We start from the raw sequence: 27,759 nt of genomic DNA on the forward strand, positions 1-27,759 counted from the left end.
GTAGTCAAAGTATCGTTAATGGGTTTTAATGATGAGGTTTTGTGCAGGTATTTTTCGGCAAAGCTGCAAATGTTTGGAAAAAATTGACAATTCATTTGGAAAAGAAAAAGAATTCTAAAAGTTAAGAAAAAGTAAAATAGAACAAGCCAACATAAAAATAACTTGATAAAAATGTTCTACGAGTGAAAATAATTATTTTAATTTAAGTTCTAATCCTTAAAAACAAAAATTAATGTCAAAATAATGAGAAAAAAAAACGTGATAAAACGTGAATAAAATTGGAAAATTTTTATTTTGGAGTTTTTTAAGAAAGATGAGGAAAGGACGAGTTTTTTTTTGTTTTGATTGTTTTAATCTTTTTATCGCGTCTTTTTCGAGCAAATGGGTTTTTTGGTGACTGGTGACTAGCATCGACTCTGGTGGCGTGTTGTGTATCATCTGACAGGAAACACGTTTTTTCTTCCCCCGCGAGGGAGCTCAGAAAATGTAGATACCCATTACGTATCTTTTCTTCAAATTTGGAATTTTTCACTTGTCACATGCATGCTGATAATGAATTCTCAAACTAAACTATGTGCAAACTTCAAAATTCAAGTTATCAATTTACGTAGGCGGCTAGGATCCTTCTTTAAAGAAAATTTTATTGGTTCTTGTTCTCTAGGGCTTCCAAAGGACTGCTAGCTGATGATGAAATCTCGAATGAAACATTGGGCGACAATACTACTTCAGTAATAGAAAAGTCAATTGTATCTGTTACGTGGGTAAGCGGAATCCTTCCTTGTTTGAAAAAGGCGTGTTGGTTGCCAGTGTCTAGGATTTTGATGATCTGGAATGGTATATGATCTGGAATGGTATGTAGACCCAAGTTAGGATCACATACCCAAGTTAGGATCACAAGGCTATTAGGTTGCCTTGAAATAAGTTGCTTTCAGCAAGCGAATGTTGGTGAGGTGCTACATTCTGGACAGTAATGACTACATTAAACCAGGCAAGGGAAAACCAACAATATTAAACCAGCCGAGGAAAGTGCATGAGTGGGTGGAAGAAGTCGAAGGCAAGCTGAATTGTTGACCAAATGAGATACAAAAGCCAGTGGCTGAATGGCATTGAAGCTTTAAAAGAAAGATGTGATGAGGCAAGTATGTGAAGAAACAGAAGCAAAGAAAGGGATTGAAACAGAAAGATTTTTCATGTTTATCTGGACAAGAAAACAAATTATTGTTCACTGTGATCGTCGACCGAATACAAAAGGTAGGTGAAGAGATATTTGATGAGATTCATATCTATGAAACAGGGAGAAAGGCTTGAGAATATCCAGATCTCAGACTATTTATGCGAAAAGTAAAATAATTAAGCGAACTATTCTGTTTGAATGAGCTTCAAGAGAAAATTTTTGGTTCATTACATACATAGAGCTCCCGGAGGATGCTTTTCCCTTAGATTTCTTAGATCCGATGCTCATCTGAAATCCCTTTTATATGGGGTCCACAGAGTAAATTAATACTGGATTTCAGATATATAGAAAAATGAGGATTGAGATTCTCAGTAAGTGGCCAAAACCTCAGATTTGAGATCCTCAACAGATCACCTCAGACATCAAATCTAAGGTACACAAACAACCTCTAAGTGGTTGTTTGGCAATGAGAATAGTAACATTCTGGTCCATCCATCAGCACCAAATATTAGGGAACATTCATGGAATATACTATGTTACAACATTGTATGAATCTACCCCAATTTTTGGGCAGATACATGGACAAATATGTTACTGTTCTCACTGCAAAATGACCCCTAAGAATAATTGTGGCCACTTCAAGCATCTAATATGCTTAAAGAGCTGAAACAGTTCTTAGTTGTACTTGTGATACAAGGAGATAATGCAGAGTATATTGATAGAAATCGTCCCGTCTTACTTTCGGAACGTGCATAAAACGTTCTTTTTTAAAGTGTTGTCGGACAGATTGAAAGGTGCCAGTCACTTGGTTAGTCACTTTACATTGAAGTGCTTTATACCACAATCAAGATTCATGAATGTGGTCTAGTTGCCCATAAAGTAGTCTACTAGAAATTAGCTAGAACATGAAATTGAACTCGAAAATATCTTTGAGGTTGATCCGGTTAGGTTTTTGTTAGAGTTCATGTACAGAACAGGTTTTGACAGGAAACGGATTGGCTACAAAACTATAAGACATGCGTTTTGGTTCCATTGACATCTTTAATGGTTTCAGCAAGCTCTATTATGTCAAAACAAGTGAGCATTACTCTGATCTTCTTTTTGACGTTGCCGTGAAGAATCTAAGCCTTGTTATCAGAAAATGACATGAAAGTTTTACTTTTTCTTTTAAATTTTTGATTACTTACTATACCTGCAGTTGGTCATTCAAACTCTCATTGAAGACTATTACTGTATTGACCACAGGATTCTGAAGATGTGACGCGCGCGTGGGTTCTGGATCTTGCATTTCATCAACTCGTCTATTAGTCTAGTAGTCATAATCGTCTATGTGGCAATGTCAATTCGGGACAAGTAATCAAGCTAAGACTCCTTGATGGTCCAGACTGAAAATACCGGGAGATGCTGGTCTACCAAACAGTCCCAACTAATTATTTCCGACTACGACGCAGTTGGCAGGGTTTAATATTGCAATGTCCGTAGACAATGGTTTCTAAGCAAAATATTTTTCTGGTTCTTTCTGATCCACACGTCGTGTCAAGGAAGAAAGTGATGGAGTGATACTCAATAATAAAATATTAATAATGGACAAAGAGCCAATATTGTCGGGCACCTTGTTATGAAATCAAGCAAAGTCTCAGTTATTGCGAGCTTGTTTCTAGCGGTAATTAAACAAAACCAGTGCTATTGAGATGGGCGCATGAGACCAACGCACGGAATGAAACGGCAGACTCAGCCTACGGAGGCCACTTTATTTAACACACGCACACATGCATATATATCAAGTGCAATGGACCATTTAAAGAAATTAGGATTCAGTTCAGTTTAATGCAGCTCATCCCAGCCGATTTTCTGATTTATTTAGTGCAACTATTCACCTCTCCCATGTTGACACAAAACTGATAGTACCCGTGCTGTTTAGGAGCCGTAAGAAAACCAAGACAGGCAAGCATGTTTGCTACCTAAATCAAATAAGTACCATTCATTTAGAGAACCTGCTCATAAAAGAAGACATAACCCTACATAAAGGAGGCATGGGGTTGATATGACAGCTGAAAAAAGTTAAGTAGGTACTACACGGAGATGTGCGTTAAGAATCTCTGTCATTTGATGGATAGAGGGCGTTAGACGGCTGAAGGATATGGTTTCGGATAGATTGTAAAAGGGGGTCGGGAATATATTTCTGTATTGTGGGCATGACAATCTTTATCTTCCTTTTCATATTCTGCTCATCCTCAACATCCAATAATTGGTGAATTGTGAGAGGAAACACCTTAAAGTGTTCCTTTATGAACAAAGGATATACACCAAAAAAACAGGCCGAGCTCAGTGCAAAACTATTACTTTATCTCCTTAAAGGGGATTGGACATTAGACGTTTCAAGCATATTATTGTATCCATCTAATAAAGTTATGGTGGATCATGAGCATGAGGAGAGGACATGGTGACAAAATTGAGGCCCAAAGGCCCCAAATGTTGGCATTGGAAGTGAGTGTGCATCAGTGCATGTAAGATTGAAACCCGGGCTCTAAATATAACTGAGATCCAAGTCACACCATGTGCAACGCATCCATCAGTGTGGACTATATAAATTTAGTACTACTTTACTTTTGTTAATGTATAAATGTTGGTTAAACCGACAAGTAAATGAGTAGACTAATAGCCATCGTCCCGTTTCACCTTTTTAAGTGGAAACAAGGAACGACCAGCTTATCAAATGTAAGGCTAACTTCTGAAGAAAGAATGAATCTTTAATCCTGTCGAATTTCACAAGGGGAGAGATGACGATCGGAAGCAACTGTAGGCTTGCCTTTGTACATTTTATAAATCAACTTGCTTGGTTTTTGTTCAAAATCTGAATGAAATAGATGTGGTGATTGACATGGTCAAAGACCTAGAAATCGATAGTCAGACCAATAATTTTACAGTCAAATGTAAGATTCAGCTGTGAAAAAACTTCTAAAATTTTCTAAGGATCTGTTGCTCTTCGAAAAGAATGTTAGTAATTAATTATAAAATATGGTGGCTAATTGCATGAAATTGTCGTCTGATTACGAAAGTTAATTAGCTTTTGGGTATACAGGATGCTTGGACATGGTAGGTAGCCTTAGAGAAGCCTATTTGCCTATGGACTTGAAAGAGAAAAGAAAACAACAAAGCATTTGATAAGTAATCCTGATCTTTTCCAAATCCTCTGGATTAGTGGTTGTTGGTACTTGGTATTCCTCAGCAACAGCTAAGGTTCTTGTACTTTGTCTGTTCTTAGAAAATCAAAGCGACAAGGCTCGCTTTAAAGGTTCAAGATTAAGCCAAGATAAGTTCTTTTTTTTTCTAAGTTGCGCAAGTGTATATAAGTGTTTTATTTTTTATTTAGATATTTTAATCTGAAATATGTTACTGATTAATGAAAATAAAATTTTAAGAAATGGTGCCAACTTTTGTTGATATAACAGAAGCACGCTTAAATTTGAATTTCTCTCATTTAGCTGCCACTTTTTCATGTATGTAATATTTCAAGCGGTCAAACAAAAAAATATTTAAACCTACGCCTACTTTTGGTACTTCTTCAAAAGGCCAGCATTTTTTTTTCTCAAATTTTCAATATGAAAGATTTCAATTCATGAGGAAACGCAAAGGGTTGACATAGCGATGTTTGATATAGCTGCCATGGATTAATTCTTGTAAGCTATATAGCATACATAAGAAAAGCTTTAAATGTACAACATGCGGCTACCAAGGTGCATAGATCTTAGTGGTTTTTACTGTTTCCGTAATGGGGTCAGGATCATCAAGCTTCCCTTTTGCACTAAATTTGCGAGAAGATACATCTAAAGCATAAAGAATTGAGAGGCAAACGGACAAAAATGCTTAAAATGAAAAATGTATGTACCCCCCGTCCCACTCTGACAAATTGCACTACCATGAAAAAGCTGGTGTTTTCATTTTAAAAAAAATTGGCAAAAGTAAAACCAATTGCACCAACAGGCTATGTTCTAGTAAATCAGTTGGACGTATAATATTATATCTCCGTTTGTTGGTAAGCATCACTTGTACACCGTTCCCTTATCTGTCATTTGATTGTCCATTAATGGCTTCATATGATGGTGAACTGGCTTATTCGTGTTTTCGAGACATCTGATTAGAACGATACAGACAAGATTAACGTGCCTCTGCGCAAGGATGACGCACAAATTAAGAAGTGCCTTATTGTAGTCATGTACAAACGACGTTTTACAATTAAACGTGGCCGTGGTACTTTACTAGTTTTTCATGACCCCGTATTTGCTGGTGGGTATCATTTCTTTAAGTTTAAATGTTCAGCATTGTTTTATTTGTGCGGTCTCCTATTTAAGTAGCTTATTATATTTTCCTAATTGCTTGGACTGTCACACTTCAAGCGTATATTTTTTGTCTACTAACCCAATTTCCTGCTCAACGTATATATTTGTTGAGCGTACCATCTTGTGTATTAATAGAGCGGTTTGGGAGTATACACGCGTGGGTCACACCGAAGGTGATTAAAACGTCGGGGGACCTCATTTCAGTTCATTCAGTATATCTGTAATCTTGACTAACCATCTTATTGCTTTTAGAAAGAGCAGGCAGAGCGAACAACACGTGCATGGAAACATGCGGTGCGCAAAGTTATACAAGTTTGCCATGGCAAGAAATAAGAATGGCGAGGGGAAAAAACCTAGACAACCAAAAGCAGGTGAGCTGCACTAAAGGTGAATAATTATTGTTTGAAAACAATGATGGGGGAAGGCATTCATTATTGGAAGCAGCGTGTTGGTGACTCGGTATAGATTTCATTTAGACCATATAAAATAGATCTTGAACGCTACCCATCTGGTTATCTCCGCATTGTTTATCAACCACAACAGCATATCAATTATAGCTCAGCGCCTTCCGCTTATAGTGATAATGGTGAATCAGCTTCTCTTTAACTATTGACGGAAGAACATTAACGATTCAGTTCGTTGGGAGGTGTGAAGCTTGCTTGACAAAGGAAATGTGTATTTAACACGCCTTGTTCTAATGGCCTCCATGCTTTTAGTGCTTCAGTGAGAGACCTACACTTGTCTGCTGTCTGCCGCTTCTGCACTGTCTCGATACGCACTAAGTAGCTTACGCGAAGGACAAGTTTTCATGTCTTTCATCTCTAATTTTATTTCAAGAAAATGGGTGGCTTTATGTGCTTGTGTACTACGCAATGGGCACGTAGGGGCTCACGGGGAAGCTTTTGCATGACCATTTAGCATGGTCCCCTATTTGCTTTCTCCTTTACAGCTACTACCGCTTTGCCCAACATCTCAACCCCATTCTCTGGCTCTTGTCTCCTTAGGAGAAGAGGCTTCAATGGCGACATGGGGAGGAGGGATTGCCCATAATGCACAGATGGAGGGTCTTCCATTGTTGCATTTGACCTCCTCAATTATGGCACCGACTGTGCCTTTAATCGTGGGGGACCGAAGCCTACGCGGCCCACATGGATGACATTCTTGATGGGCGCATCAGCAAGTGTAGATGCATTAAAAAAAAGAAGGGAATGGGTCCCTTCTGTTCTTCTCCCAGCACAGTGACGACATTATAATGAGCATATGGCTGTGTGCAGATGATGGATGAAGAGAAGAGCTTCAATGATATGGCCATGAATGAAGGACATGCAACCCTATGGGCCACTAGGGCAGCGGAACAGAAGAGTTAAAGCTGCATTGGTCGATGGAGCCTCCCCATGTTTAAAAAGTTTCGCATGCTATCTGAGGAGTAACAAGGCCAAAATCATCCGAGACTTTGGTAATTGATCCGCTTTGCCTGACACCAAACATACAATAAAGAGAGAATTTGATAGGAATTGTTAGAGTGGGAGGGGAGGGAGCGACTAATAATTGAGAGCCTAGATGGTAGTGCACTTGTGCGTTGTGTGATTTTGTTTTCTTGTGGGTTTTCTTTCTTGGGTAACTATTCTAACTGAATAATTATTGGAGGGCTGGATTGCTTTAGTTTATTTCAATTTAGGCACCAATGATGAGGTGAGTATAGTGGATATGATCTTTCCACGTAAGGATGTGCAGGGAGGCTGTTGAACTTAGGTTAGATATCTTAGTACCCGTCCAAAGTTCGTCACTTTTTCCCACATGGATCAATTCTTGAGTGGATTCCACTTCCTTAAAGAAAAGGCCAGGACGGGGAAAAAACAACTGATTGTTACCTTTCATCCAGTGGGTTTTCCTATCATGACCTAAAACCAGTGCAGGAAATCTGATTGTCCAAATAGAAAGTACGGACTGTGTTTTCCAGTAGTGAAGAACGCAAAGTTGAGACAATACCTGATGAGGCACACTATAATTCCCTTCATGTTTTTGTCTGAATTGCTCATCACAGAAAAGCATGACAAGACAGATTGTTATCCAATTTCTTATCTGAGAGGGCTTACTGTTTAAGGCGGTTCTTTGATCGATTCATTGTCACAAGAGCTACCCCGATAGGCCGCCGTTCCTACTTAAAGCGTTCTCAGTGGCAGGAAAAGCTTAATAAAACGAAACTCTCTCTCTTTCCTTTGATCTTTTGAAGAAGATAATATAACCGAGTCAGTGTGTGATGTGGCCATAAAACGGTATACCTTGATAATCTATATTATTTCTTGGTTTTGGATATGCTGGGCCAGATAACGAAAAAGCATGAAACTTGGATAAACTCTCCCTCTCTCTCCCTCTAATCTTGTGAAGAAGATAATGTAACTATATCGATCTTGACAACTTACACTATATGTCTTTTTTTTTGTTTGTTTAGCATGTTGGAAGAGCCAAAAACATGAAACTTGGCAATCTAGAGTTGTAGATATACTTGGCTACGTGTGTGCGTTTTCAGTGGCCGCCGGTGGTTGATTGGCAGGGAGACCATTGTTTCGTCCATTGTGGTGCAGTAGATGGAGATTAATCGTCTGGTTCGTCCTTGCCCATTTTTAGTGTTTGCTTTTGGAAAAAAGGCTAGAAATCGATTTTATCGGTCTTTCTACGGTTGAATTTTCGTAAGATTTCATTCTGGAAATTACCGCCTGCCTCACACAGCAAATTTTTTCTTACTGATATTTAGGCGAGCTCAGTTTACCAGTAGAATTAAAGTTGACATGTAGTTAGCCCAGTTTAACATACTACAGTCCACTAAATGTAATTCCAGAGCAAATTCTCTACATTTTCCCTACCACCAAGGAAGATGCAACATCTACTGCTGATGGTGATTCAATGGCCATTTTACCCAGAAGCTTAATTTTCTATCAATCAAATCTTACATATTTTATATTTGTAGGCAATCTTATGGGTTTATAATTCAGATTATGTAACAGGGCCTTTCGCAGAGAAAATTTTGCGGGTGTGCAAGCAAGCCTGTTCCAAAATTTTAATCTGGAAAAGACTCAAATAATTAAAAGCCAAAACAGTTCTTAGAGTCAAGCCCACAAAGCAACTTGTCTATTGATGGAAGCCGCCTCTTGCTGGATTGGAAAGCCAACAAGCGGTAAGCATGCGAAGAATGTCCACAACTTGCGTTGTTGGGACATGTCACAAATTCAACCCGTAAATAATTGGTGTTCCCGTGAACATGCAATAAAGTTGCTTTTACCTATATGTAGCTGGACCTCTTCAAAAGACTGTACATGTTGGACGTGCATCAATTTAAAAAGGGGCATAAAAGAGAATGTGCTTTTACAGCAAGGATCGAAGCTAAACAATATTAAATAGAAAAATTTACAAGGAGCTTTTTTCTGGAGACAGTAACAGTAACTAATTTTATTTCATGTTGGCTTTTCGGATAAGCGCAATTCGTGGAATACGTTGGAGAAGAATCCGGAGAGTGAAGGGCTTCAGTTACTGTGACCATAAACGAACCTGCATGACATGAAAGCAGAAAAAGGAGATGTTGGGCTTTAAAGGATTAAAATGATGACAGTTTTACTGAAGATGTCACTTAAGAGAGGGGCTTTAGTTACTGTGACAGATAAACGAACTTCATTTTGCAATATGGAAACAGAAAATTGACATGTTGGACTTCAATTTATGAGAATGGCAACAATTTTTCTGCAAATGTCACTTCAGTTAGTAGGGAAACAATGCAAGGATAAAAAATGAGATTTTCATGTATCTTCAAGTTTTAAAAGTAAGGCTTCTGTGGTTAAATATTTCATGGTAGATTCACGGAATAAAAAGGAAATATATTCGTGAGATAGTATTATAAGTACATCAGAGATCTAAAAATATGTTTCAACACTTATAAAAAGCAAAAGAAGTTTCTTAATAGAACAAAATAAAGTTGGTGAGGAAGTTAAAGAAAGAATGCAGTGGGGATATGGAATGTTCTTTGTAATCATTACCTCTTCTTCAATACAGGGTTCTGCAAAACCTCGTAAGAATTTGATACATCTTCGATGCTTTAGCTTCAAATTTCGGTGGCATTTGTTGTGTTTTTCTTTTTTCTTCGAAGATAGACCGTGGAAATCCGACTCTATCAGCGATTACAAGCATTAATTTCACAGCTACAAATTTCTGAGTAGCAAACGGGAAAAAACCCATAACAAACACCATGAAACTGTGATTTTATTCAACGATTTAACATACAGCATATCATATTACAAATTTTCTTTTTCCGTTTTGAACCCAACTGCATATTTATCGATAATGATAGCTACATTTTATCATGTTTTAGTATCCTCTTGTACAAACAACATCTTGAACTGCGCTCTGTCCTCAGGGACATGACTGTTACTGTAATTTGAACTCCAAAGATGCCTTTCTCACACTTCTTATCATTGGTCTGCTTCTCCGTAAATTAAAAAAAGAGCTCCAGTATTCTGCACAGCTTATACTGACCGTTCTGCAATAAACTAATGATCAGGTAATGGTAAAATCCGTATAGTGGTTGTTCGCTTTTGGCAAAGCCATGCTCTTCTTAGCTCCTTTTAGTCAACCTAGAATCCTAGATGTTTTTCTTCTTCATGCAGTTTTCGAGCTGTGGTTCAACTAAATTTTTTCATAAACTCTTAGTGGAAAGTATCTAATCTGTGAGTGCTTCATACATCTTAAACAGATTTGGCTGGAAATGTCGGCTTAATTTTTTTAAGGAATTTAGTGACATGGTACGATTATGCTGCCTGGAAGTAAAACTGAGTTAATAAATAATTTTGTTTTCTCTAAAGACAAGAGAGATAGTTATGTCGATCTCTTTCATTGACAATATCTCATCTTACAATTATATTTAGGTATTTCATTTTGTCAAAATAGTGCATGCATGTAATGTTGTTCACTGATGTTCAAACCGTTTGTCTTCCAACTTTCATAATGTAAAGGATGGACAAGCTCTTCACAAAGTTTAGTGCAGAAAAGATCAACAGAGTCTCTGCTGGCGAAATGACTACCGAATCTACTAAATCAAGTGTGACCTGCTAAGTCAACAGACCAGGCCGGATGGGTTGGATTAAAGCCTCAAGCGGAAAGAAGCCAGGGCTTCAGTGCCACTTATCTGTAACCTTTATTAAAACCGTGAGTCGTCAAAGGAAACAGGGGGACTTTATAAGTCGCCTTGCGATTTTATACCCACAGAAAATCAAAATAAAAACAGGGGATATATAATAAGAATGCATATCCTGGATTAACAACGGACATATACAGAAAAAAAAGAAGCCGCTATGTATGACGTATCCCTTATCACCAAGAAAAACAAATCCAGCTGCTAAATCTACTAGCATAATGTGTCCTAAGAAAAGACAGATGATCTCTGCATCAGAAGGAGACTCATAGGTTGAGAGCTTTTTCTTTCCTATTTTCATTGTTTCATACAACCTGCTACGAAGTGAAGTAGTCGACCATCTCAAGGTGGCCTCCACCGTGGCTACGTATTAAGCAGCTAAGCTAGCGTCATTCTTGGTTTTCTCTCTTGCATTGCTCTCCCTCATGAATTCCACAACGTAGCTTTGTAGGTTCCAAAATATTGGAATTTCGACAGTGGGACAGCCACAGAACCCCTCTTATACCCGAATTCCTTCCTTACCGCTCTTCTCGCCCCCCATTATATACCAGCATTGCTTTGGAGTTTGGACCCACCAACAAGTTAACATGCCCAGCTCGTGTAATTGGTGGGGAGGAGGACAGAGACGGGTTATGGGTTCTGAGTACCTGCCTTGCTTTGCTAGCATGTTGACCCTCAAAGTGAGGAAGCAAGAGGCTTATTATCACTTATCGTTTTCTTCTTTTCTTCTTTCTGGGTTTTGTTCAATTAGCAATATAGAGTTAGACAACCTCTAGTAGAGTACCAAAATTGATGCAAGTTAACAACAACCGAAGGCTAGAACCGCTCGAGTGGTCTCTGTCACCACAGCAACTTAAGCCAAATTATGTCTACTTCATTATTTGACAATTAAATTTTTTTTTTCTTTGGACAAGGTATTGGTCTACATTCATCATAGAGGTCCGCTTTCTAGGCAGCCATGGATAGGAGTCGCAAACCCAAGTCCTTCCGAGCACATTTCAATAGGAACGCACTGTGTCTTCGAAGCCCCACCACCCTCTTTCCTGCAAGTGGCCCATGTTCCAGTCGTGGGGGAGAAGAACAAATTCCTCTGCCTCTCCGTTTTTTCTTTACTTGATTGACCTCATCATCATGCATCTTTGAGGCAATAGTCGTGTGCCCCAGAACTCACACGACTGCAGCCCTGCCCAACACCTTTCACTAGGAAGGCGGTTTCTTGGGAAAACCCACATCCCTCTTTCCTGCAAGTGGCTCATGTCTCAGCCCGACGGGAAGAAGCAGGTTAATGTTAATAAGTTAGAGCAACAAATTCGTCTACCTCTCTGTTGTTTCTTTCTTCTATTGACCTCATTATGTGCGTAAGGGGCAATAGTCCTGTTTTCCAGAAAAGAAACATTCCAGACGACTATTATTGGGCGCATTCAGATCATGACATTAGATTGTAAATATTGACTTCAACCACCAAGTATGACGCAAAGATGGCAGCCGGCATACAACAAACGTAGTGAGTATCTAACACGGTAAATCGGAAAGTTTGGTCAGTAGGGAATATAGCTTGCCATGAAGAAGCGCAATTAATGAGGTTGGAAAGTCACAGAAGTTATCTACCAGTCAAAAATAGAATAAAGACAAGTTCTCCTTGGAAAAGGGGACCATCATAATGCAGATCAGCAACTTCCAACATCAATGACCTGCACTCTTGATGTAACATCCATCTTTACTGGTACTAAAGTGTTGAAAGACCACTTAAATTCCCCTGAGGTGCCGTTATGGAACCCTTAATTGTTATGGTTCTGCAAAAAAAAAAAAAAATTAAGGTAAATTCATTCTGAGGTTTTAGCTGGACAGCAACAATTTGTTCCTAGTGCCAAAATGTACATATGATGTTCAATTAAAAGAATAAAAAACAAAGGAGAAAGAAACGAGCAAAATAATCCTCTCTGAGCCATTTCCATTGTTAGAGCGCGGTCATGATAGTGAATATTTCTCCAATAAAATTTCGATTTAATGAAGTGAATTATACTGATTCCTTACAGTTCATATTGAAACTACGGATTCAACTGCAGAAGGCCACCAAAGGACATTCATAACCGATATCAAAATATATTATAATATGTCCAAAAAACTTAGGCTCCAAAGTTTGGCTCTTGGTGCAATCGAACCGTTAGGTACCAGAAGAGCAGGCCAACTACTGCGTGTTACAAGACAAAATGTACTTTCGTGATCTTCGGCTGCCGCTGGAAATTGGGCGCAGATTGTGGAATATGTTCTTGGAGGTAGTAAACTTTCATTCACATCGACTCCCAATAGATTCAAACAGATTCTCCAGACGACGATCGATCCTCATTCCAAGATCCTTGAAATTTCTAGACGGCGACGAGAAGGGTAGTTTTCACAAGCAGTCCAGTTCTGCCTAACACGAATTCGGCATGGAAGCGTGGAAGTATTCCCCGTTACCGGTGCTTCAGTTCTCTACGTAATCCATGATGGCAGCAAGAAACGGAAGCACGATCACATGAATGGTGCTTCAATTTCCTACGCGTGAATCCGCGGCGCTCCTTCCCCAGTGGCTCAAGTCCCCATGGACGGCTTCACCACGAGCTTCACATTGACTCCATTAATGGCTGGGAGCAGTCTGGTTCTGCATGTGTCCCTCACCTGTTGGACTGCATGTGCGGACTTTAGTTATAGTTACTTGAAAAGGTGGTTGCAGCCTTGTCTGCAAGTTGAAGCACTGGCAGATGAAGCTCAATAGTTGCCTTTTATATGGCGTGTTTGTGGCTGTGCAACATCTTGTTGGCTGAGCCTTTGCCCTTGAGTTGACATCTTCACGTGTGTCTCTGTTCTTCACCAATTGGATGTGTGTGTCTCAGTGTTCCTGGTCGTCAGTCAGTACCACTCATGGTCAACCAGTCGGCGTCCAAGAAACGTTCATCTTTAAAAAGCTTTTTTTTATAAAATTGCTGTCCTTTCAAGTGATCACCCTCACAATTTTTCTTCTCTGGCAAAACTGTAAAATTGATATGATGCAGAAAAAACCAAATTTAGGTTAGACCAACTGCTCAAAATGTTAAAAAAAAAAACACTCTCTCTCTCTCTCTCTCTCTCTCTATATATATCTATATATATATATATATATATATATATATATATATATAATTCTTGGAGTTCTTTGTCTAGCTTTGAACGGAAAGATTCTCTGGCTTTGTACAGTACTGTCTCATGCATTGCATCATTAACCATGTTATTCAATACAATATAACTGATAGACATGATTAGATGGAGGTTTATATATATATATATATATATATATATATATATATATATATATATATAAGAGGTGTAAATGGACGGATGGCAAAAAAATTTCAACAACACTATACATATATAAGCACAGACACTGTGTATATGTGCCACTCAGATGTCCTTGACAAACAAAGGTACATCGTTTCTTTTCCAAGATATTTTTGTCTATTAATAAATATATCAAATTTGATTATTTTTGTTGTAAAATTTGAAATATTATTTATATACATATATATATAAGACAAAAGAGAGATGAGAGGATGGTTGGTACCTAATAATCAAACATTTGATCGTAGCTGAGAGTACAGCCAGGTTTTGTTTCTCAACCCATCGGATGTGATACTTGTCATTGAACTCAATTGCTGAAAAGAGATACGAAAGATCATTTTTTTTGCATTGTCCAATAAAACTGGAAGGGTAATTGTAAGTTAGTATGCACATGTGCAATCCTAAGTCCGATTTTCTCGATAGCATTTTCCCTCTTTTAAGCAATATTAGTGCTGCTTTTTTATGCATTCAACTCTATTGATAATTACAGTTTTTTAAAATTTGTAGTACCCAAAACCAGGTCATGCAAACTAAATTCATGAATTAAATTTCGTAAAGTCTTAAGAATAAGGATTTTAGGTTCTCGGCTCATAAAATGTACTTTAGACATTCAATTTTCAAGATTTTTTCATTACGATATTTTATATATTTGACATTTATCTATTAAATTTGGCTTTATAAAACAGCTAAACAAGGTTAGGAGAACTTGGCGTCCCCTGAATTTGCAAATGTTAAATCATAATATAATAAATTTTTCCCTTGAGGGCTAAATTGTGTGTGAAAAAGTCGAATGGCCTTTCACACGCATAGACTTGTGTGTGTGTAGTATTTATTTATTTATTTTTCCGGTACTATGGCCGTGCGGTCTTCAGTGTTTCTCTTTTTCCGGCCTTGAGAAGTGGGGAAGTACTTTTTGAAAAAAATCATACCTTAATATATGGCATGCGTACCAAAGCCCGGCGCATTTAGTACTAGCGTGATCACTATTATGAGATCATCCTATTAATCATAGGCAAAAGAGACGGATCACGCTGTTCAAGACGTTTTTCTATTTGTCACATTCGCCATTCCAATATTTCACACAAACCTTAAGATGTTTCATATCTTGTTAATTTTGTGTGTCATCATACCTCAACATGTCAATGCAGGAAAATTTTACTAGAGATTTTAAAGTCAAGGACGCTGCTTAGACACCACAGACATTGATAAGCAACGTAAAGACGAGCATCTATGTGGTGTCCATGAAAAAGATGCCGCCGGTAATTGGAGCAACAATGTTTTTGTATATGGTCATTATTGCCAGTAGCGATGATCTTGTACGTCATCGGTCTTTGTAAGAAAGTTTTCTCAGAAAGAAAGTCCCTAAATATTAGGAGTAGAGGACAAAGGAATCAGTCACCTCTCTTAAAAAGGTACTAGAAAGAACCACTAGCTCTTAAAAAAAAAAAAAGATAAACAATTAAAATTAGCTATCAGGAAATAATTGCTTTTATGTCCGAGTATATTCGAGGAGGCTTGCGTATCACCCTTGACCAGTCAACCGATCGATCGGTTGCATCTTCAAAATACAATATAAGATTAGTTTGCCAACCAAAGAAAACAAAATGCCAGTGGAAAACATCATCAACGTCGTCGTTGAGAAAAGTTTCAATATCTTTGGTAGTGTTCAAGCGTGGTATATGAAAAGTTTGCTACAAAGTCATAGACTGTACTTCTTCTATAAGTAAAAAGAGTTGCATGGGCTTCCCATGTCATATTCAGTCACAAAAGGCCTGTTTCTTCCTTAAAAGGAAGAAGATAACGTGTTCGGTTAAGGAGTTTGGGGGTATCGGAGATCCCTGAATATCGACAACTGAAGAGGCGGCATGGCCATTTATGAATACTATCTTTAAAATATGGTCAATGCAACCCTGCCCAACACTTTTTGGTATTGAAAAGACCGATCATTGCAGCAGAGACAGAGGGAGAAGCAGAAGGAGGGGACCTTTTGAAAGAGAAAGATGGGAAGGAAAAGAGTCATGTGGAGCGATCATGGGAAGTGCATATGAAGAGCACGAGGAGGTCTTGGCCGCTGGTGCCGACATGTCTCTTCCAGGAATGACGTTCTGTCAGTTATGAAGTGGAGGTCTGCGACCGACTGCGGCGCCTCTCTTCTTTTCCTGCACTTGTCGAGATTATAAATAACCAAAGACAACTTGGGCAGCACAGAGGAAAGACAAACAGCACAATTCTAACGATAATTTACCTACACTGATAAGTAGAAGCATTGGCTCGATCTGGTTTGTAACCTTTCTTCAAGATACACGCAAAATAGAACAAGTATCAATCATCTAAGCTTTGTCATATGGCGATGTTTTGGTGATACTGTCGTTGAACAGGCTTAGGTTACCTCAAGGCCGGAATTGAGAACAGAAAAGTATGTCGCCTTTAGTAGTAGGACTTTAGGAATATATATAAATTTGAAAAGTATGCGGAGGAGATGACCAGATCTGCTTGCTTTTGTGTTGGCAGACTTGTGGCTGACATGTTTCTCGGGTCGAGAAATATGGGGGCGTGCAACTAGAAGGTGCCAGTTGCAAAAGGACTATCATCGTGGAATCCACGTACATTGAGCACCTGGGAATAAGCATAGCTAGTGATTTGATAAAAAGGGATAGGTGTTTTCTTTGAGGGCGCAAGGTTTCCTAGCCTTGGTTCTCAGAAGGGCTCCAGACCTACAAGCATCTAATTATGAGCATCTTTAGGTTGTAGACCAGAGACATCTACTCTTCTCCTTGGTCATTAATTTAAAACTATAGTCAATCCATCTAAATGACAATTTTTTTCCTCCAAATCACAACTGCAATATCTTATATGTCTATATCCCTTCTTAAATCAGGATTATGTGATTTCAACTAGATTAAGCAAAAATGTTGTGCCAAATGATTTCCTTGTTCATGATAAGTTATTTATCCGTATTTATTTCAGCAGCAGAATTTAGATACCATGACCTAGGATTTTCGAAATCAACCAGTTCTTAGGCGGTTAAATACTTTTCAAATTAAACTTGACATTCTGAGTTAGACGACTGGATACAGTGTGTACTGACCATGTGAAGGAATTGGTCCGGGCTTTAGCATATATGGTCAAGTTTTGTGTGGTGAACGCGCATGTCCACGTAAAGGGCTTTTTGCCCGTGCCGTATCATTGGCTTCCAGTCGTTTTTTTTTTGGGGGGCCAATGGCTTGGTCACCATCGTGTCACCAACTTCATATTGGCACGTTCTGGACCAGTTACACTGAACACCCACTTTAAGTTTTCTGACCAATAAAGCAGTTTCGACTTTAGATTTTATATATATATATATATATATATATATGTGTGTGTACATTATATGAGAGAGAGAGAAAGAGAGAGCCAAAATTTTTGTCGTTTGTGTATTCACTTTGTATATATATAGACCTTGTGTACAAGGGCCTCGAGGTCCAAAAAGAAACAGGAAGCTTGCTTCACAAGGCTTTCAAACTTCCAGGAAAAGAAAAAGCAAGGAAGAAAAGAAGTGAAGATGATAAAAAAGAAAATGAAAAACCAACACTTCGTTATCACAAAGGGGTCAACCATCGAACCACATGGCGATGCATGAAAAAAGCTTTCAGCTCTCATGCATCCTTTTGCCATTTATAGCTTTTATATGAGCGGTCGGCGGCCTCCCCCCTTCTCCTCCTCCTTCGTTCAGTCTTGCTTATTTACATGGTCGCGCCATGAACCTTCGAGAGACGCTTCCATTCCACCAGCCGGTGCAAGAAGTCCATCACCTGCCACCACGTATAACCTTCTATCAATATAGCTCTTTCCCTGTATGTCTTTGCATGGAACAAAAATTTCCGGTTATCAAAAGCTTCTTTCATGGCCGTCTCTTACCTCCGCCGGCTCTTGGAGGGAGTAACTCGCATTCGTGTCCTTGGGTATCTTCGAGACAAGAATCCCAAAGCCTTGGCCCCTCTCGCGAAGAACCTGTAAAGATTCGCCAAAAGGAAGAATGAGATACCAACTCGACTGATAATGGCTTTCTTCCCCGAAGAACAATATTTAATGGCGACGGGTACCTTGAAAGCGTCTTCATCAGTGCGGTCGTCCCCTATATACACAGGCAGCACGTCGCTGCAATTGGCAAATCCTGTTACCAAGGAGGACATTAGGAACGGCAGTGAAGATGACAATGGGGAGATGGAGATGAATTTTTCGAGTTAACTGCTTTCTCGTTACCTAGCGACTCCAGCAAAAATTCGAGCGCCTTGCCTTTGTCCCACTTTATGATGGGTCGGATCTCCAATACCTGCACGGAATGAGAATAACACGATGAAATGATCAACCACCTCCCAACCAGTTTTAACTAAAGCGATGCCCATATTAAATGTGCGTAAAAAACTGTGCGTCCGGTTTTATAAAACTTATGGACTCTGCCCGCACACATGAACATGCACATGCATGCACCGTCCACGGCTCAAATGAGAGATATATCGGATTCTCTCTCTCCCTCTCCCTCTCCCTCTCCCTCTCTCTCAGAAAACAAATGAGGGATTTTAGTTTAAAAATTATGAATCTATAGAGAAAAATATTCTGCATTATAGATCTGCTAACTTTTTCTTAAGCTCTTGAAAGTTCCACTGGCTCCTCCTCTCCTATAGGTCGTCGAAGCCATGTCGATCATATAGGTAGAAGTTTTTTAAAGAGACATAAAGGAAAAGCTAAGATTTATGTTTCTTTCACAAGAAGTCGCCGTCAAGGGAGCATTCGTGAATCGTGAGTGTGTGCGTGCGCAGCCTATTGAAAGGGGTCTGACGAAGACAAATTCTTACCTTCCTCCCTTGACTGAGCCTCAGCTTAGGGTACCCGTTTAAGACAGCTCTAACCTCTTCAAACAATGCAGGCCATCTCTGTTTTGAACAGAAAATGAGAATATTTTAGTGCCATTAAAAGCCAGCAGACCAAGGAATTCTTTGTTGGCTTAAACACAAGATTAACTTGATAATTGGCCAATAATTGAATTAGATACCAACCTTTTCCTCCACACATCTAAAGTGAACGGACACGCAGAACTTATTGTTTTCGACTTTGGATCCCGGAATACATTTAGTCTTCTCCACCAACGCCTTGTAAACCTGAAAAAGATAGCGAACAAATATTCCGTCATCTTCATTTCATCGGATTAAACTCATAAAAGATTTTAAAAGAATTCATAAAAAATGTCTCGCTATTTTCAAATATTATCTATATACGCACCTCGTCAATCATGGGAAGAAATTCGATGGCAGGTTGGCAAAGAACAGATCGATCGGCCTGGTACAGAAAAATGGAATTGAAGTGAGAAAAAATTGAATCGGAGAAGAAGAGAAAGGTCTAAAGGAGACGGATTGGTCACTCACCCTTGGTGGGGCAGTAGCAGAGTTGGCTCTAAAGCCTCTCGGTCGCTTCGCTGGGCCCTTAATGTCCATCCCATGGCTACCAGCGTAGTACAGCTCTGCTAATCGTACGAAACTATAAACCTGTAGCAACAAAAAACGGGAGAAAATCGATGAGTGAAAGGGGGAAAAGAAAGAAACATAGAAAGGAAAGGCTGAAAACAGGAATTCAATGGAATGTAGGGAGGAAGGGGGTGGTGAAATGGAAACCAATGGAGCAATCAAGATCAGAGACCAATAGTAGGAAGATGGAATCATGAGCGAAATAATGGGGAGCCAAAAGTAGGGAATGTACCTTATCCCGGCACCTCCCGCTCACTATCGCAGTGGGGAAATACCGCGCCACGTCCCTCACGGCAGCCCGCATCTGGTCAGAGAACGAAAAGAAAAAAAGAGAGAAAGGAAGGTTAGTTCCAAGTTTGCCTCTCTCTCTCTCGTGTCGTATCTTTCGGGTGAAAAAGCAGAGAGCAGAGGAACTGAAAGTTTACCGCGTCGGACATGAAAGCGCGATCTGGGTCGTCGACAATCGGCGACAAGGTGCCGTCGTAGTCGAGAAACATGACGATCTGCTTCCCCTTTGACGCCTTCATCATGTCGTCGAAATTCTTCAGCGCCGATGGAAGGCGGATCTGAAGAGGAGAGAGCGGGAAATATTTTGGTCATGAGACGAGAATAGGATGAAAACATGGGGAAGAGGAGGACGAATAAGAAGGAGAAGAGACTTACGATCAGGTTGGTGGTGGCGGTCGAACCAGGCTGCTTGCCCTCCTGAGCAGAGAAGGAGGAAACGGACATGACGTGGGTGGGGGACGACGCCTTCATGGACTCCAGCCAAGGGTTTACCCGCGCCCCGGTTTCCAGTTTCTTGAGAGAGAGAACGGGCTTCCTGGGGCTCCGTGTGGCGGACTTAGAATGGAAATTGATGGCACCAGCCAACGGAGAATTGGACACCGCAGCCGAGAGGGTGGCGATGCTGAGGCCGGACTTGGCGAAGGATGATGTGTCTTGAACAACGAGACTCTGCTTCGTCATTTTCTGCTTCCCCTGTTCGCCCTTCAATAATGGGAGCCTGAGGCGAAGACGATGGTATTAAGGAGGCAGCAAGTAGCAGCAATTGTAAAGGGATTAAATAATGAGGAAGACAGAGCTGAAAAAATATCAGGGAGTTCTTTTCTTAAAATAAAAAAGAGGTTGGGAAGGTGTGTGTACGTTAGTTAGGGTGCAGATATAATAAGGCCGTCGAGGGCAAGAAACTGGTATATCAAGTTGCCTAATTTTGCGATCTCAGGGAATTAATGCTCGCCATTTTTGGACCAGAATCCTACAATTCCACCAGCTCTCTCTCGCTCTCTCTATCCGACCAGACCAAGTTCTAGCTAGCTCAGGCACGTCGAAGGTAAGCAAAGTTTCAATTCCGGTCACGCACTTCAGTCACTAAGGACTAACATCCAAAACTTGGCCATCAACTCGGGGGCCCGACTTGGACCTCACGCCGCCCGGCAGCCAGTTCCGCCGGCCAAATCGCAAAACGCGAAAGGTGGCGAACGTCAAAGTCAAAGAAGCGAGTACAGGCCCAACGATTGACGAAACTGGCAGGACTCAGATTCGCCAACGGCCATGCCACTCTCACCGGTAGTTGTAAACAGCAAGAGACTCCATTTAATACCTAAAGACACGGAGCGAGCTCTTTCGCTTTCCTCTTCTATCGATCGGCGGCAGTGGAGAGGGAGGGGACCGGAGGAACCCGAGGAGGGGTCGAAGTTCCGAACGAAAGAGACAGAAGAAGGGGAAGAAGAAGAGGAGGAGGAGGAGGAGGAGGAAAGGGCAGGAGGAATTGAAGAAGTGAGTTTGGGACGTTGAGATGAGGTCGATTTATAGTGCGAGGGGTTGCCTCCGCACCGAAAGCAAACGAAACGAAACCCCTCCCCTCGGGGTGGGGCCCCCCTTCGAAATCCTGAGGGCCAACGAGGCCAACTCCTCAACCGAGTCCCACCGCTACCTTCCCCCCAAGAAAGCGGGTCCCACACAAAGCGAACACGCCCACCTGCTATCGCCGTCATAGTGATGGGACCCCCTTCCTTTCCCTTCCCCAACTCACACACACACACACACAGTTCGCGCACGCGCACGCGCACACGCACACGCCTCCTCTGAACCTCCTTTTTTTGTTATATATGGGGCCGGACCAGCTCATCATCCTACGATGTGGGGTCCACCGGGCCCCGCATCCTACGAGGCAGCCATGTTGTCAACAGTCAGGGTAGCCCTGGATCCTTCGCTACTGGCCACGTCACTCTCACCAAATCTTTGGAATATTATTATTTTTGCCCTGCACGCGGACCGGCCCCACCCCGCTTCTTCCTTCCTTCTGCTTCCGTTTTAAGTTCGGATCTTTCTTTTAGAGAGAGAAAGTGTGTGTGTGTGTGTGTCGGAGACTGTGTCTGTGATGGGCAGATTGGTTCCTTCGATCGTAATAGAATAACAAGTATCAAGAAAGCAAAAGGCAGAATATTAAACTAGACGAGACTGCCCTCCTCCGGCCCACCCGACCGAGCTCCCTCCGGTAAAACAAAAGAGACGGTGGTGGTGGTGTTGCGCATCGAACAACCACCACGCCCCCCGTAAATGCCCCCATAAAACCAGCAGCGCCTGTGCACAAACCACCGTCCTCCTCCTCCTGACACACACACACACACACACAATAAAGAGGGACGGACAGTCACGTTCCAAAAACATATGCGCGCTCCCTCACACGCACACAATCACTCTCTGACTTGGACTGACTCCTCTTCTCTCGCTTGGTCTCCCGGGTTCATCATTTGCTTGCTTGTTTCTGCAACCGATCGGAAAACAGTAGGTTCAGGCCTCTGACCATTGTTTATGTTTGTAGGACAACACCTGCGCCTGTGAAACACTGTTTACCAATGTGTGGGGACACTGCAATTCGGCCGACCCGGATGGTCAAAACAACTAGAGGGCCGTGCTTCTTTCTGCTTGATTTAGAAGGAGAGAAAAATATATATATATATATAAAAAGGGAGAGGGAGAAGGAATCGAGTGCTAAATTACATCTCACCGGTCTCTCCGCTGTCGAAAAGTACTAAAGGTTTCTTGACCATTCTTTTATCTTTTTATCTCCTTTTCAACCAAGAAAATAGCTCTAACTCTAAGGTGTGTGTTCAAAGAGAAGGGGAGGATGATGTTCTCGAGTCGAGGAGAAGGCCCCGGTTGCAGAGTACGTGGAAGCAGGAGAGTCTCGGGCCTTGTTTCCTAAAAGGAGCTTGAGGTGATCGGAGAGAGGAAGTAGGACCTCCACTGCCGGTCTCTGTGGTACTAGCGAGCCCCCAGAGTGTCGGGGGACGGAGAAGAGATGATGAGTTGGTGGGTCAAGTGTAAGGGAGTGATGGTGACTTTGACTCGAAGGGGAGGGGCCAGCACGGCTGGACATGACCCATCGAGGTTCCAGCAGCAAGCTGGACCCTTCTTTGACTCGGTCAGCCCATGCAGGACAAGGGGAACTGGCCGAGGACTCATGTTCCTCCTGCTTGGTGTCACCCCTTTTCCTTCTTTTTATTAATACTCGCCTATTTTGTTAGCTTGTGGGAGGAAGCTAGCTGGTTATGGGGATCCACCTTGTGCATGGACCACTGCTGACTCCATATTGAACTCACGAATCGAGAGAGAGAGAGGCCAGCTCCAATGTATTATTCTCAAGGCACTGTGACCCTCGGTTACTTAATCAGCTCATTATTAATGCTGAAATATAATAGTTCAAGAGCATATCGTATAGACCCTGGTTCGCCCTAGTCGGTTAGAGTGGTCAATGGGATGTTGTCTAGAGTTCATGTGCATCCCATGAGTACATATATATTCTTCATAATGTAAGATCTGCAAATAATAAGCTAAAAACATCACTCATGTGGCCTAGCATTAGGGTTAGCATTGGCTCAAACTCGGCTGAGCCTAGTGAGTTGTTTGAGAATAGTAGCAATGTGTTATTGTTTCATACATCTGCTTAAAAAGTTAGTTAGATTCGTTGAAAAATTTAAAAAGTGTTTTATGAAATTACCTCACTTTTTAGAGCAAATATGTGGAACACTAATGTAGGATCGTTTGAAAAATAAAACACTTTGTGAGTATTTCATGAATTTGTCTTAAATATTATGGCAGATTCATGAGCACTAGTTCTAGTGTTTCGTTAATATGCTCGAAAGTTTGGGTTATATTTATGAATTCTTTTTTTTAGTATTTCATAAATTTACTTATCTTTCGGGTTAAATTCATAAAACATTCACATATTATTAGTAAGTGTATCAACTGCAAAAACAGCCTCTTGAAAATTTAAACTAACAGAACTAGATCTCCTAAAAGACATAGAGAGCTAGGAAAGAACAAAAAAAAAAAAGTTACACTTTCTACACTAATTTGGTCTATAAATCTTCGGGTACTGAATTGGTTTGTTCACCGAGTTATAACGAATGAGTTGAGCATTTGACGGTCGATGGAGCTCGGCTTGTTGACGAGTTGGAAGGAAAAGTTTAGGAGGTGACCATGAGCGGGCCTCACGGAATCCATTCCATGGTCCTAACCGTATTAACCACCACGGGATGAATCAAAATTTCAAACTACAAAAAAGCTAAAGCTCAACAAGGGCATCTTGATCTGGGGGCGCTTTTTGTTAATTTGACGCCTATAAAGATTTAGTGTGGTAGGGTGGGGCTCTCGCAGACGCAGGGGTTTCTCCTCTCATGCAACAGCCATTAACAAGACATCAGCTCTCTGCACACAACCGCGAGTTTCTTTCAGTTATTTGGAAATAGCGGCTGACATACATTTCCCAAAGAATCAAGGACTGTTGCATTATTAGACCTTCTATATTCTACACGCAATCCAAAAAATAGTTGGTGCATTGTGTCAGTCAACCATAACGGGAGAAAGAGTGAATGTGAGGGCCAATAATAACACTAATAATGTGTTGGTTTTTCTTTTCCAAATTTTCTTTTCTTCCTGCCCTTCTTCCCCCATCGAGATGGGACACTTGGTCGTTGATGCTGATTCACGAATGACAAGGCAGTGCAGCAACTAAAACTCTAAACAAGGGAAGAAAAAAGCGCTTTTCGATGCTCCGGCAGCTTGCCTCATGCTTTCTCTCTCTCAGTACAAGTTTTTTTGTATTCTTCCTGCGCTTCTCCCCCCTCCATCCTCTTCTTTTCTCATTGAGATACCAAAAAGGAATGTCCTGGTTTGGCACCGAATGAACCAAGTAAAGCAAGAAATGGAAAAAGAAAACGGGAAAGGAAGAAAAAGCTGAACTCTAGTGTGATCAATTATTGGGATGCATGGAGCATGTCACCGTGGTCAAGGGAGGAGGGAATTTAAGGGGAGAGTCAGTTACTGTGAGCTCGGTCCGCATCTTCATTACATGTTACGCATCACCCTTTCTTCCTTTTCTACCTGACTCTTCGCCTTTAGAGTTTTTTTTTTTTTTTTCTTCTCTTTCTTGGGGAATTTTCCTTTCCACAAAGCTTTTTGTGGGTAGTGACGCCCACCAACATCAAAGATTCAAAAAAATCAAACCCATCAGCCCAAGTCATGTGCTGCCCAACAAAGACCAAAGGGTATCAATAGACTCTCCCATGGCTTCTTCCTGCCTCTTTCTTTCTCTCTCTCCCCAGTCCCCGTCGAATACCAAACCAGCACGACCCTCTCTTCTTTCTGGTCTGGTCTAAGAAAGAACACGATTCTCTCCCCCGCTTTCTCCCTTTCCTTCGTATACAATTTGCTGCGACCTTACCTTCCCTTCCCTCTGCAGAACCAAAAAACGCGAGGACGCAGCTTGACGTCTCACATGCCCTCCCCCGGTCAGCAAAATCCACCAAAAAAGCAAGGGGTTGGTTAGGTCAAGACCGGTGGCGCTTAACAAGAGATACTCTTCGTCAGACCTCCTCATTTCTTTAATCCCTCGTTAAGATGGTCCTTAAACAGTTTCACACTGCCTTTGAAGACTTCTTCCGCTGGCATCTCCCTTTCTTAATCAACGAAGGTACGGCTGCTAACCAAGGCCATGATATTCTATATGAAGGGCGCATATTATATGCTCCTAATGTTTCAATATTCATATGATTTATGGCCTTTGAATTTTGTTCGTCATTTCTTTTTAGGACGGCTTTGCTTTCCCGAGGCGCTCGTGGGGAGGGGGGGGGGGGTACCCCTGAGGAGTCCTTGTGCTTTCAGGTCACCCAACAAGAGGCAGCCACGGCCCCTAAGATTCCTGATTCCCCAGATTCTTCCCTCAGGTGCCAACGTGGCGCTTTGACCGTACACGTGTGGCCACGTGCGTAGTTCCCGGAGGCGTGATTGGATGCCGCAAGTGGAGAGGTGGGACCCGCCGGGGGGGGGGCCTGGGCGCCCGCAGGTGTGCCGACGAATGAGTATCGCTCCACGAGCGGTCGGTCGGCCCACCGCCGGTGCCGGTTCCTCGCCGGGGGAGCTCCCTCACATGGCCGGTCGTTCCACTTCCTCCCTTTCTTTCTTTTTTTCTTTTCTTTTTTAAGTAGTTCCATCACACTTTTTTTTTTTTTTTGCCACTAAAACAAGCCTGTTTTTCTGGTCTGGGTTCAATGTTATAGGGATGAATATTGTACCGAATTGTTGATCAGGTGGAAAAGAGGGAGTACCGTATGCACAAATTGTGTGTGAAGTTATTCCGGATGTCTTTGAAGAGCATCGTCCCGTGTCCTTTTTTGGGATCTTGTGACCAATGTGTTCGTCATTAATGCCAACTTTCTAAAACTTCGAATGTTGCCTTTAAAAGTTTAAGGTGCAATACGCAAGTTTTTGTGTTTCTTTGGTTGATTATAATGGAGGAAATACTTTTGTACGGTACTTAGCTTTGTTAATGAACTACAAACGGGGTAACTACTATTGCGTGCTTATTGTTGATTGAGGTAAAATATATGGAAACTATGTTGAAAAATAAAGAAAATGGATAACCAGAGTACTACATTACCGACGGAAGGCCACCATGGGCCGTCTTACACTCCCTAGTTCACGTCCCTTATATTTATATATGGGGAATGTTTAAGAAAATTAAAGAAAACAGATAAAGGAGAAGACATAACGTGGAACGCTACATTATCTACAGATGGCTGCCATGGGCCTTAGACTCCATAGTTCAAGTCCCACGTATTTATAGAGAACTTTACAACAGTTTCCAACGAATGTTACTTCCATAAAATTTTGTAACTGCCAACTGTTGCGATTCCTTTTCTTCTCAGCTTGATATATGAGGCCCATTCTTGATCTTCATTAACAGCTATATTAGTCGCTTCAGTTGTCGGGATCATCTTCATCCTCAACATGATCACATCGTGATCTCCCTTAACCTGTGGGGTACAAACTTTGCAATCAGGAAAAAAAAAGAAATATGAAATGCCTAATGCATTATAGGCAACAATCTATTGCTGCCAACAAAAGATTAAGAAGATAGAACCTTTGAAAATTTCACAAGTAATTTAAAGTTGAGAAATGTTCATCTTGTAAACTCATCGCGCATTCGGTTTGGAAGCTGAGCGACCCTCTCCAGCAGTAATTAATGGTTCGGCTTCGATCACGTAATTGATACAGTTCATGAAACGATATTCATGCAAATAAACTTATGCACTTATTTTATTTGAGATGTAAGCCATGCATTGTTTGAATTACCATCTCTCTTCAAGAAGAATAACCTGTAACAGTAAACACCAGAAGAAGACTACTAGAGAATGACAATTATGCTGATTTATCTACTATTTGATGCATTAAAGTTGGCCGTAACTCAAAATCTCGAGTAATTTTCATGTCATCCTTGCTTTTACAAATCAAGACTGCTAAATTTTTTTACTACCATGTTGTAATTAAATCTAAAACATACAGTATATTCTTCAAACACGGCGTACACTTAGATTATACGCATTGAGATGCTTACGCACAGATAGATTTGACAACATATGCCTCGATCCATGTAAGGGGTGGCAGCAGGTGACCCAGTTGCCCTGCTTCTCGTGGTTTCGTTATTCTTTCATGAATTAAGGCCGAGGGTAACTTGATTCTATGTGTCACGGCGTGGTAAGCACACCATGTTGAACTCGCTCGTAAAGTTCCCACTTATCTTCCGTGTAGTCTCTTTATGCATGTGCGTACGCGTGGTGCGCTGCAATCACCTACAAGGAATACGTCGCTTGGTCGGTTCTCTCTTTCGCATGCAAGGAGCAGGCGAGGTTCCGGGGGGAT

General features: G+C 41.1%; 1 protein-coding gene and 1 pseudogene across 2 annotated transcripts; one reads left to right on the top strand and one right to left on the bottom strand.

Annotated features, from left to right (window-relative positions):
• Positions 1 to 5,293: 5,293 nt before the first annotated feature.
• LOC116259754 (U6 spliceosomal RNA) lies at positions 5,294 to 5,387 on the top strand (annotated as a pseudogene).
• Positions 5,388 to 17,440: 12,053 nt separating this feature from the next.
• LOC116259646 (probable trehalose-phosphate phosphatase 6) lies at positions 17,441 to 21,338 on the bottom strand. 2 transcript variants are annotated; one of them, XM_031637504.2, is made up of 12 exons: positions 21,155 to 21,338; positions 20,215 to 20,557; positions 19,977 to 20,117; positions 19,784 to 19,855; positions 19,453 to 19,572; positions 19,310 to 19,366; positions 19,087 to 19,188; positions 18,886 to 18,963; positions 18,293 to 18,362; positions 18,133 to 18,203; positions 17,948 to 18,040; positions 17,441 to 17,841 (listed from the first exon to the last, which is right to left on the bottom strand). In XM_031637504.2, exons 2-12 carry the CDS (start codon positions 20,518 to 20,520, stop codon positions 17,773 to 17,775), a joined length of 1,179 nt encoding a protein of 392 aa, XP_031493364.1. In that variant the 5' UTR covers positions 20,521 to 20,557; positions 21,155 to 21,338; the 3' UTR covers positions 17,441 to 17,772. The 2 variants fall into 2 exon arrangements, with proteins under 2 accessions (XP_031493364.1, XP_031493365.1); XM_031637505.2 differs by lacking the exon at positions 21,155 to 21,338 and adding an exon at positions 20,698 to 21,144.
• Between the last annotated feature and the right edge of the window lie 6,421 nt (positions 21,339 to 27,759).

This window comes from Nymphaea colorata, chromosome 8, assembly GCF_008831285.2.
Source record: "Nymphaea colorata isolate Beijing-Zhang1983 chromosome 8, ASM883128v2, whole genome shotgun sequence".
Taxonomy (NCBI): Eukaryota; Viridiplantae; Streptophyta; class Magnoliopsida; order Nymphaeales; family Nymphaeaceae; genus Nymphaea; species Nymphaea colorata.